Source organism: Pezoporus wallicus, unplaced genomic scaffold (assembly GCF_028554395.1).
Source record: "Pezoporus wallicus isolate ANWC-B61680 ecotype Strahan unplaced genomic scaffold, APGP_CSIRO_Pwel_v1 contig_5353, whole genome shotgun sequence".
Classification (NCBI taxonomy): Eukaryota; Metazoa; Chordata; class Aves; order Psittaciformes; family Psittacidae; genus Pezoporus; species Pezoporus wallicus.
Window position 1 is genome coordinate 303,213 of NW_026642422.1, and position 12,640 is coordinate 315,852.

At 38.6% G+C, this 12,640-nt stretch overlaps 1 protein-coding gene across 2 annotated transcripts in view; it reads left to right on the top strand.

Annotated features, from left to right (window-relative positions):
- The window catches only part of DAAM2 (dishevelled associated activator of morphogenesis 2), a 167,830-nt gene that overhangs the window by 102,984 nt on the left and 52,206 nt on the right, over nt 1–12,640 (top strand). For both annotated transcript variants that reach the window (XM_057429989.1, XM_057429990.1), the window contains exons 6-8: nt 4,387–4,720; nt 11,164–11,274; nt 12,274–12,377. In XM_057429989.1, coding sequence (XP_057285972.1) covers nt 4,387–4,720; nt 11,164–11,274; nt 12,274–12,377 — 549 coding nt within the window. The remainder of the gene's footprint in view (nt 1–4,386; nt 4,721–11,163; nt 11,275–12,273; nt 12,378–12,640) is intronic.

The following is a 12,640-nucleotide window of genomic DNA, read 5'->3' on the forward strand; positions in this document are numbered from 1 at the left end:
CTCTTTGATCCTGTCTATCACTGCCCTGAATCAGAGAACACAGTAAAATGCAGCTGGACTTTATGTTAAAATGGAAGCTGTCAAACTCCCAACTCACACAAGGATTTTAAAACAAAGTTCTTTGCTGCTGAGACTTGCTGTAGCAACTCTGTTACGTTAAAGTGGAGCTGATTTGATGCTTACTCTGTGAAAGCAATAGCTTTCCTTGGGCATAGCCATGGCAGCAAAGCCTCTCCGCTGTGTCCATTTGAAACATTTTGGTGGCCACCACTGGTTGTTCTGCTGTCATTTTGAATAGGACAGCCCAGCCTCCTTATTGAGAGCAAGGCAATAGAGAAGAAGAAAGAGCAATGTCTTTTGCTCAAAGCCTTGTAAGATTTTCTTTCTCAGACCTGTATGGCTTCTGCTGGATCCCCTTGACAACAGCCTGTTGCTTCATCTGTTTATAATAACTCTAACTAGCTTCAGTACAAGCATCTATGAGCTGCCCTATAAAGTGTTTGCTGCTCAATCGCTGGCGATGGTTAAGGGGCTCTCTTTTTTTTTTTTTTTTTTTAATAGTTAAGCCAAGCCAAATTTTGAGTTAAGTACTATGTCTCAACTAATTTCCAGTGACTCAATTCGTTAGCTGCCAAATGGGCTGCGTGCCACTGCCTGATCAACAAGCCAATTTCTTCTTGATGGAAAGGTTGCAGTCGGGAGGCCCTCAGCTCCATCAAATGCCTCTCATAAGCACTACAATACCCAAGCCTTCAAAATACTAGTCTTTCTAGTTGAATTTGGACATCAAATCATATTTTTCTTGCCATTTCTGTTCATCAGGCCTCTGATGAAAATAAGAGACCTAAATTCACATGGGATGAGCTGTCTGGAATCCATTTGTGATGGTAGGGTATACAGGGGCTCTGACCAAGGATCCTCTGCTTGAATTCTCTGATCTAGAGAAATTAAAAGAAGAAAAAAAGCATATGTTTGGCTGTTTTATTTTACTGTAGAACCATGACACTTTCAGTAGAAAATGCAGAGTAATGGTATTAATCTGTGCCTCTACTCCAACACCTGAGTTCTAACAGCAACAAAAATTAAGCAGACCAATCCAAAATCAAGTTCCTCTTGTCTTTGGAGAAAAGTGATAAAAACATCCCTGGGCAACTAGTTGACTCCCTCTGAGCAAGTGCGTTTTGTTCTGGTGTTTAAAAGCTGCCCTGAAATAACAAAGCCAGTTTACATCTCAACATGCAGGAGCAACCCCAGCCTTAGAGAAGAAAAAACACACATCTGCATCTTGTAAGGAAACACACTTTCTTTTAGGTTTGTAAGAACTTATGAATATAAACAAATGTGATGACAAACTGTTGGACAGAAGCAGTGAAAGAAGAGCTTTACTTTTGGTATTTTAGTGCCCCAAAATGAAAGTTCAGAAGTGTAGTAAAAGTAAAAACTTACAAGGGACTGGAAAAAAAAAAAAAGATCAGTTTTTGGAACCCCAGAAAAATACCTCCTTTAGTTTGATTCATCACTAACTCCCTTTGCTCTCTGCTTTTCTCCTTTTGTTTAATTTGGATTTGCCTCCTGTTATTTTTGTTTGATTTAGCCATCTTGCATTAAGCGCATACTGGGCATGATCATCTATGCATCCAGCAAGCAAAATCCATTATGCTGAATTTGTCAGCAATTCAGTAGTTGTCAGGATTATGCATGCCCTCTGATTCAAAAATTGATGCTGCAAAGAAATGTAGCCTTGGCTGTTAACTGGGTGGGAAAATCCTGCTGTCTGCGCAACCATAGCATATGATCGTTCTTTCTGAGCTGGACCTACACTCTCAGGGGGGCTTTTCCGCTTCTACATTTGATCATTACCTCTTAGGCTGCCGCAACTGCATTTGAATGAAAAGTTTGTTACTGGAGCTAGCTAACCCATTCTGATCAGCACTCCCTAAAATTTGACAGGCTAAGAGATACCCTGACTTTTAAAGTGTTCTAAACTCGTCAAGTGAGAGTCTGAGGTGAGGTTAGGCTTTAATTCGTTTGTTTAGCACCTATTAAAACACACCCTGCTTTATTTAAAACTTGAGCTTTTGGATGTGTTAGCCAGAATCATTGGCAAACATGTGTAACTTTACACCTTCCAGTCTAGAACAAGACCTTACTTTGCAACATACAGGATGTATACGATGTCTGTTAGCTATACATGTGTATATTGTGAGGAAGAAGGTACTTTATGTGTATGAGTTGGGTTTGCTTTCACACATGAACACACACACACGTCCCTGCTTACAGTCATACAGATACACAAACACCAGTGTGAAGATTGTGGCTCTGAGCCTGTCAGCTAAACTCCTTTTTCTCTGCTGTACACACATTTATGCACACACCTTCCCACACTGAGCAAATCCTCATCCTGAGTGTGTCTGTCGGCCCAGTAACTCCTGCTGCCATTTGTTTATCTCTTCCATGATTTCTGACTTTTCTGGAGAATAGGAAACTTGAGTGGTTTCAAAAAGAAAGATTAAAATCATCATTTGGTTCCTGCTTCTGATATCAGCTGAAATGGAGAGGTAGTTGGATTTGCTTCCTATTGAGTAATGCAGATTAGTGTTTGTACAGGCAAATCCCAACATTGTTTTAACTTATGTCGTTAATCAAGGTCTATGACACACACCACTTTCCTTTTTTAAATGACTTCACTCAGACAGTACTAGAAAAATTGCTTTGCAGTGAATTTAGTACGGGATTGTACTTAATTGGGACAATGTGACTTTTGTGTATTTACCATTTTTCTTTCACATTTTCATCAGAGCAGGCTAAAATACCTGAAGGTTAGATTGTAGTAGCTTACATGTCTTAGCATCAGACCAGGTGTTCCGTCCAAAAGTATGTTTAAGGGAACTGTTGTTCAGCTTCTTCTTAAGGATGTTTTCTTCCATCAGTAGATGGCATGCATCGTAAGTCTTCCTTCAGCTCTGGAAGTGAAAAGAACAGCAAAACATCTGCTTTTTGGGGGTTGTTGGGTTTTCTTCTTGTTTTTTTTTTTTTTTCTGCTTCCACCCTCCTTTTTTTTCTTTTTTTTTTTACTGTCCCCTGAAAGATGGAAGGAATAGCTAAGGTATAGGATGTATTCATGGAACTGTATTTTGGAGGTGAGGAGGAGTAGGAGAATTTAAAGAAGTCCTTCCATAGTGGAGGCAGAGAGTAACTCTGCTCTTTACGCCAAAGGATAGAGAAATGCTCAGAAGCCATTGGCATCCCATTGTTTGGTAACATACTGAGTTTGTGCTTATTTTGGTTACAAATGCATCCTTCGCAGCAACTCTTTTAGCAGTGAATGTACTTATTTCAGTTGTCTTTGTCATGGTAGCAGCTAAATGCATTACAGAAACTGAAACTACGTTTTAATCTTTCTATAACTGGTTTAAATAACAAACTGCTTTGAGTGACTTACCAAATTCCTGGTGCACAATGCTGATCCCACTCTCTGGCCTGTAGGCAGAAGGGGCTTTTACTCCTATGCTTTGCTAGAGAGATAAGATGACGCATCCAATTAAAGTGTAATCAGACCTGTGTGAAACTTGGCAGGTTGTCTTAGGTTCAACTAAATCTTGTTTTCATTTTTGGTGCACATGTGTTCCTGTATGTGCTTGCCCTTACTCTGATATTCACTTTGAAATCCAATTTTGAGCAATACCCAAACCTCAGACTGAAACTTTGTTGAAAGCACCAGGCTTTGCCATATTTCTGGTCAACCTGCTGGCCCAAACAAGCTGAAACTTGGCAAACCAATCAGCATAGTGAGCATAACTTTGAGGTAGGCCCTGAAAATTCCTGTGTGATGTGGGGTGTAACCACCAGAAGACCATACATAAGCCAAGACAATTTTTCCAGTAGATGCGTAAGTATGGCTCAGGTTTGTTTTGCTGGTGCAGAGACGTGAATAGAGACCAGTGAAATTCAGTCTTTCACTGTGGTGTTTCCTTTACTGATTCATGTTAGCAACAGCATCTCACTCAAGGACAGAAGGTGGAAACCTATAAGCAGTATTGGCTAAGTCTGACCAAAGTCTAAATATGTTTTTCAAGATAGTCTGAACTCAAAAGTGTGGTGATGAGTCTGTATGAAAATATATCTTGTGTGGATTAGTGTATATGTAAGATGTAGCAACTTGAAAGAATCTCTTCCACCTTGAAAATGCAGCAACTGTTGGGGTGGACTACAGCAGGTGGTGCTGGTAACTGCAACAAAGAACACAGCAATGGAATGGGAGGGTCATGGTGATAGAATATAATTACCCTGAAACTGTGACGCACCATTATTAGCTAGTCTGCTTTCCTTATTTTTCCTGGGGTTTATGGTTTGTTTGGTTGTTTGTTGTTTGGTTTTTTTTTCCAGGTTTGTGACCCGGTTTATTGAGCTGGATGGCCTGAGCTGTTTGCTAAACTTCCTGAAGAGCATGGACTATGAGACCTCAGAGAGCCGTATCCACACATCCGTTATAGGGTGTATCAAGGCACTGATGAACAACTCCCAAGGACGAGCTCACGTCCTGGCTCATCCAGAGAGTATTAACATAATTTCCCAGAGTTTACGGACTGAGAACATTAAGACTAAGATTGCTGTGCTGGAGATCCTAGGAGCTGTCTGCTTGGTACCAGATGGTCACAAGAAAGTCTTGCAAGCCATGCTTCACTACCAAGTCTATGCTGCAGAAAGGACAAGATTCCAGGTACAAGAAGGATACTTTGCCAGAAATACTCAGTATGATGAATCTCTGTAGTGAGTAATTTTTTCAGTGCATACATTGCAAACTTACTAGGTAGTAAAAAGCAAAGATTTCTCATTTTTCCTTAGGAAAGGCACTTCCTCAAATAGATTATCAGCATTTTTTTTTTCTCAAAGACCTGATTGCTTGTCATTAATGCTAACTTAAAATTTATCAAAAAACGGGGGTTCTCTGTGTTAAATGAAAGCTGCTAATCTGTTCGCACTATAACCAGATGGCATTTCTGGGTGGTAATGATTGATTCTGCTCTGGAAGCCAAAGCCACAGAATTCCAGGATCCTCTGTCTTGGTTTTAAAGACCTTAATTTAGTAATAAAGGAGTTTCTGATTAAATAACGGACAGTGGATTAAATAACATACAGTAGAGGCACTTCAATTGCCACTTAGCAATCAACGTATGAATTGTCACCACTTAGCAATTATTAGCTCAGATAACTCCCATTCAGAACACAGAAGGGAAACTCCATCTCAGAGACCTCGAGATATGCCAGTAGGTCATTGGCAGGCTTTTATTATGGATAGTTGGCAACTATTATAACATTCCTCTTCCTAGTGAACTGGGTACCTTTACAAAAAATGTAACAGAATATGTTGCTGTGTATGAAGCTGTAGTTCCTAAACTCTGGGGTAACCTCACCAATTCACCATTCTTCCATAGGTGAAACGATAAGAGTAGTGTCGAGCCAACACCCGCTGACTGTGGCTCACACCTGAGACTGGGGTGCAGGAGATCTTGGCTGGGTTTTCACCCATATCTGGCATTGTCAGGTCACTCCTCTGTGTGCACTGCTGCATTTGCATTCAGATTTGATGCATGTCTTCAATATGCAATATGACACATATGATATATGACTCCAGAAAGGGGGACAGAGGGGATTTCAATCTCTGTTGAAAGCTCTTCAGAGCTTTCAAGAAAGAAAATAATAATTACAGTAAAAGTTGCAAGGTGAAGAGATTACAGCTGCAATCATAAGAATTTCACCATTCCCTAGTTACAGGAGTAGGATAAGAATGACCAATGCAGAAGGAGAAAATTAAGCTATGTACAGAGTTATGATGTACAGGTTTATGTGGACTGCATATGGAAGAGAGAAGGAAAAGCTTTTAAACCAGCTTATTCTCTCTAAATTAGCTGAAATAAGGATTCCTTCCTGAATTGACATTCTTGTATACCTGAGAGACAGGTGCAGATAACCTTCAGTGCTTAGCAAAAAGCAGTGGTAACTCATGGCCCTGACACTTCTAGTACTGTGTTAACTTATCCTTGATGAAGGGACCCTGCTTAATAAGCTCATATGGGACAGATGCTGAGTTTACTTAGAGTCTCCTATTTGAGTGTTCTCCCTCTTTTTGTATTAGCTTAAAATTGTTTGAATAACTGATGTAATTAATTGCTGGGCAAAGCGTGCACAGATCTTGTACAACTGAGCTTTTGAGGAATCTGGTTTAATGATTTGCAGATCTTTACAAGCTCTCATGTTCATGTAAGTACTTTGCATAAATGCCTGTTTTTGTCAAAATGCTTTCCACTGGGGACAAATTGAAAGATAAATGGATACTATTTCTTTTTTCTTTCTTAACACAAAAAAAATAACCCCACCCAAACCCCAAAATTATTTAGCAGAAGGGAAGTGTTCTTGTATGCAATTTCTAATGCTTGTGTCTAGATGATAGAATGGGATTTTTGTCTAACAGAGAGATGAGTAATTTTTAATTTGAATAAATTCAAATAAATGTGTTCGTGGTCTTCCTTACATTTTAATTGAAGATTCTCTGATACTCCAGGACTTGTCAGTTAAGAGACTGTTATATCTCTTTGCCTCTTGCCCTCCTATGTCTGTGCTTCAGACCAGTCTTGCAGTTTATTATCAAGGAAAGTAAAAAGTGTAGGGCTTTCTGGAAACTGTACTAGGTCACCTTGATCAGAATGTCCAATAAAGGACTTACAGATAGCGCTAACCTCGACAACATAAGTGCAATTGTGCTTTTACTTAAGTTGTCTTCCTGACAACAGAGGTTGATAATATTCTTCAGCATTTCAGCCACCTCACTGTCAATTTATCCTTCCTCATCTATGAAAGCTGGTACTTTGTATACTATGTGTTTGGATTTATTTTCCCCTCTTGCATATTGCAGTAAATATAAGTGTCCCACTCTTCCCATATCATCTGCAGTGACCACCACTACATACTTTGAGGAATCAGGAGGTACATATAAGAAACACTGTTCCAGATGTGTTACTGTGCTGCTTGCAGAGGAATATCATCATGATGAATAAAAATTTGGGGTGCACAGTTCTCCTTTCACTCCTCTTTATAAGAAGGGAGGATCAGAATTTACTGGCAACCACCTAAAACCTGAACAAGTGCATAACTTCCTGCTGAAAACATTAGATTGGAACATTGGTTATTTTGAATTTGCACGTGTTCAGGTGTAGTGGAGTGATGTAGAGATCATGTATTTGACATAGTAACATAAAACGTGGCATGTTTTGTTGAATGTCAGAAATTATTGCTGGTCATTGTTCTAAGCAAAACCCTTGCTACCTGGCACAGCTAGTCAAAAGTAGTCAGAGGACCCAGCAACCAGTGGATTAGTACAGAAAGAAGGCTGAAACTTCAGACATGGTTCTTGCTAAACTTGCATTGGCTCTGTGCTGCTATAGCTCTTACTATTTGGAAAAGATTTCTTTGCTTTTTATGTGTTCTTGTTGGTTTTGTTTTTGTTTTTTTTAATTGAAGTTAATGTAAAATATAGGTGGAACTTTTATGAATATGAAGGAATATCTCCTTAACAAAATTTCATCTTTTGCTCTGAGTGGAAATGCTGATTTAAATACTGTTGTTTTCTATATTGTCAGCATTGCATCTACTGATTGCAATTATCAATCTAATCCTTAACTTCAGAGAGGAGTCACTTTAATGCTATGAGAGATTCTCCAGAACTTACCCTTCTTTGTTGAGACTTCAGTCTTCACTCAAATTCCTTTTAGCACTCAGCTACAACCTGTATCTCCACTGGTCAGTGTGTTCACAGGTCTATCAGGATCATCTTTGTCTTGACACTTGCAACTAGAGTTTATGCATTATGTTTGTATGTGAATATATATCGTGACTATTCCAATTCTCTCACATTTGTCACAGCTTCTTGCCTGAACTGATCGCTTTTCCTGCTGCTGCCCTTCTGCCTGGAATAACTCTCACTTTAATGTCCAACAGGCAGTCTTCAGTTCCTCTTTTAAGATATTCCTTGAAAACTGCCCTCTCCAGAGCAGTATTCCATCTTTACTCAAATACCACAATAACATAAAGGCGTGCCTTCAGTCTTCTTCCTCAGGTAGTCTGGAAAAGCTGTCTTTTTTTCATTCAGTTTTTCTTTGAAATATGCTTCTGTGCCTACAAATTCTACTCTACTCCTCACAGAAGAGAAATGAAAGCAAACATAGGAAAGCCAGGCAATAAACCCTCAAAGCAGGAATGTGGAATTAGGAAGATGAGCCTTTGGTGTCCTTGCTGGGATTCTTTTCCACCTGATGTATTCAAAACCAGTACTAGCGTAATTCCGTCACTGATTTACTGCATGACCATCCAAAAGTCCAAGAAATTGCTTTATCTTGAATTTCTCAGGTTCTATTCTTGTGAAAGTGGAGGTTTCTAAAAAAAAAATAACCGACCCAAACAAAACAAAACAAAACACCACCCCCCCCCCCCAAAACAGTGAGAAAGAAGAATCATTGATTTCTATTCTCATATTCTCATTTGCATCTAATTATCCCATTTATGACTGGTTTTCTTTGTGAAAGGGGCACAATCTTACTCTTCCCTAAGCTGATGCCTTTCTAATTATTATTATGCTTGCTGCCTCCCCTCACTTCTCCTATGGAGCGAAGGCATTGTGTTATCGTATCGCATTGTGCTTTTTAACATTCCGCATTTTGAGTCAAACTCATGTGGCAAAGTCATAATGCTGTGTACTAGCCCAGAAAATTTTATCAGGATGTTCCAGTGCCCTTCTTCTAGCCTAGTCTGTGATATAAGACACCTACCTGGTTGGGGACCCCTGGGGGGAGAAAAAAATTTTCTTTTAGTCTTGGGGGAACCTAGGTGTTAAATATTGTCTGAAAGGAGCTGATTTAAATTGCTGATGTAAATATTAATTGGGCTTCTTTGGGTAGAACTCTTGTTTTCCTCCTTAATGATACTGGGAATTTTAATACTTGAAGTGAAGGAATAAAGGAAGCTTGATATCATCCGTTGTAAAGGTGATTAGCAGCATGCCTTTCAAAGCCTTCTTGCCTGTTTTGTGTTAAGCATGCTCAGTACCTACATAATCTATAGGAAGAAATCTGATTAATTTGGAATTGTAGTAGGGGAGCTAACAAGGAACAAATTAAAATCCTGTATTCCAAATTGATTTGCTTCTTCCCTTCAACACTTAAACAAAGCCTTTTGAGGGTTGCTGCAGATTGAACAAAACCCTACTAGATGTTAGTGATGAGGAATAATGGGATTAAGTGAGGAAAGTTTTGCTTAAATAATAGGAAAAACTTTTACAACCATAAGATCAATTGGGCCACAGAGGTGGCTGCCAAGAGGTGTGGTGAAATCTTCTTCACAGAAAATGTTCAAGTGAAGACTTGAACCTCAGCCATTTGCAAAGGGTTGGCAATATTGGAGTTCAGCCACAGTGTGTGGGTGTAGACTCTGATCTTTAGGAATAGCATGAATTTACAGTGTTTCTTTCTAGGGCTGAACAATCGCATGAAGATGTGCTGCTCTTCAGTTAGCTTAGTGCAAATTTGGCCCCCACTGCTTTCTGCTCCTAGTCCAGCCTTCTAAGATGGGGGATAGAAAATTTTTGCATCCTTTATCCTGTCTCGGCACTGTATCTGCTGTTGTTTCATAGATTTTAGCATATTACCAAAAGTTTCTGAGAATATATGGTAGGAATGAGGCCTCTGAAGAAAACTAGCAAAGCTATCCTTGGTTTTGATGCTTCTGTAATGTTGGCTACTTAAATTATTCCAAGAAGACACAGGTGCTTTGGATTTCAATGTCAGATCTGACAGCAAGAGAATTAAATTATCATTTACTTCTGTTTATTTGTCACATTGAAGACAGAGCTTTGTTGGTGAATTTAAAGACTTCTTAGATAATCTTCTATGATTGTTAGAGATAGAATGTTGGACTGGACTGGCCATCAATCTGGCTCAGTAGGACATTTCATGTGTTTTTTTGTAAGACTCATTTCTAACAGAATGGGGGAAGAGCTGGTATTCATTCACTACTGGGAAATCACGGATGTGATGGACCTTCAAATACCAGAAGTAGTATATTTGCAAATACCAGCTGGGCAATTAAGAAGATGCAAGAAAATGAGTTTATGAAACTGAGCTTGCTTGATATTGCGCATACAATGCTCAAATATAAGAAAAGCTGTCAGTAGCAGTGCATGATAGATCAAAATACTTTTTTACACAAACCCAAGCAAATTGTTTGCATGAAGGCATGGGAGTATTCTTTCCCCTGGGGAAAGCACAGGAGGATATATTCCCCCTGTTTCTTGAGACGTATCTCCATGGTGATCTCCATTTTCCAGACCTATGAAACCCATGACTGTCGCAGGGAAGATTTTGCTATGAATGAGCACTTTCAGTAGCTAAGGAGAGAAGACTGACTAAAGGAAAACTAACTTGCTTATTCAGCATTATAGCTTCAAAATATTTAGATGGTCTGCTGAGCTCAACACTAGAAAGCTACTTTTATCTCCATTCTCGCTTTATGGCCAAAACTTCTTGGGAAGAGTAAAAAGAATTCTGTCTTTTCTAGTGCGTCAGCAAAACAAATATATGAGTTTATTATTAATGCTGGAGTGAGATACATACAATTGAACTGGCAAATCTCAAGTGGAATTTGTTACTTTTCCAGTAAGGAAAATCGCCCTTGGAATTATGAGCTGATCAGAGAAGATCTTCAAGAGAAGATTCAATGTCATCAGCAGAAAGCTAAAAGTAGAATTGCTTTCATGGCTAATCAGTTTCTACATATAACCTCTATGGTAAATATTCAAGTGGAATTAGTGGAATTAATCCTCAATAGACCATATAAACAAAGGCTACCAACAGTATTGGTCTATTTTTTTTTTTTCTCGTTCGTCTCCTAATGTTCTCAAAATTATGGCAAAATATCTATATGTATGTTAGTGATTAGACCATAGAGTCACAGAATGGTTAGGGTTGGAAAGGACCTTAAGATCATTTAGTTCCAGCCCCCCTGCAAATATATAACAAATCAAAAGAAGACTCTGTGCATATCCCTTGAACAGTATGCACAATGGTGCAAGAAATCAATTTATGTCATCTAACGCAGACTACTATTCTGTTTTAGACATTGCTGAATGAGCTAGACAGAAGTATGGGGCGATACCGAGATGAAGTAAATCTCAAAACAGCCATCATGTCCTTTATAAATGCTGTTCTGAATGCTGGTGCTGGTGAGGTGAGTCACTGTCCTGGAAATTCCTTCTGAAATGTTGCACTTGTTTTAATTTGCCTTGGAAATAGTTAGTAGATTAAGTCACGTATCTTGTATTATTGAGAAGATATAGTTTGTGGAAAATAATGCTTAATTTTTAATATCAGTCTTATAATGTCTTCCATATTATTTAATTCCCAGACTCTTCTAATACAACATAAACTACTGAAATGATTGTTTTGGGTTCTTTTGTTGTTTTATTTCAAGGATTGCAAAGCATTTACCTCTTGATTTCAGCCTTTTGGAAAATATTTTGCTTTATCTTCAGAAATGTTTTGAAATTTTGTTTTGTTTCAAAACCAAATTCAAAACATTTAGATTTAAAAATGTCAAAGGGAGAAATTTCAGAAAAGATAGTTTGTTGTTTTTTTGTTCATTAACAGGACTTTCTGTTGAGTCTGGAGGATAGTTTAAACTGATATTGTTTCATTAAAATTGTTAATTTTGTTACCCTGGCTTTTCTTTTTTTTGTTAAACCACAACAGACAACAGGCCCATAAGAGCTCTGTCTGGCACTACATTTGTGCCTGTACGTCCTGTAACATCCTGCTGAATAAGTTCAAAGTTTGCTAGAGTATGTGGTGATTTTATGACAAATAAACATAAAAGCTAGGAGAAAGAATGCAGTACTTTTCATCTGTAAGCAGCAGGTGGACCTCTAATGGATTAGCAGGGCAAACACTAATAACTTCTGTTCTCTATGGAACAGCATGGTGTGTGTCCTGTTCTGACAGGGTATGCAGAACTCACTGTAAGTAAGCAAGGACTGTATTTTTAAGTGAAATGGATGTAAAGGCATTAGTTTTTTTTACTTTACTGGAATTAGTTGCTCTGTGAATTTAGTGTCAGGATAGAAGATACTAAAAAGGGAAGAACTGAGGTTTTAAGTAATTTTTCTCTTTTATAATGTGATTAATTAAAAGCTTTTGAAATCCAGTAACTTGTTTTCCCCCGCTTCTTAAGGATAATTTGGAGTTCCGATTACACCTACGATATGAGTTTCTAATGCTGGGAATTCAACCTGTCATTGACAAGCTAAGAGGACACGAGAATGCCACACTGGACAGGTAAGACATGTTCTCTGAGAACAGTTGTTGACCCACAGAAAGAGTTCTTAGAAACTCTCCTCCATTTGGGTTTCAGATTTGAGCATTAAGCTGTCTCTGTCACTTCCTAAATCTGACTTTCTTTAAAGACAAAAAGGAGATTTGTCCTTAAAATCAGCAGATGAAGTAGGAAACGTACATACTGAATTAGCAGTGGCTGTGGCAAGGAGTTCCTGAATTGCTTTTTTTTCAAAGGTGGGATGGCAATTGGAATGAAAAAAATA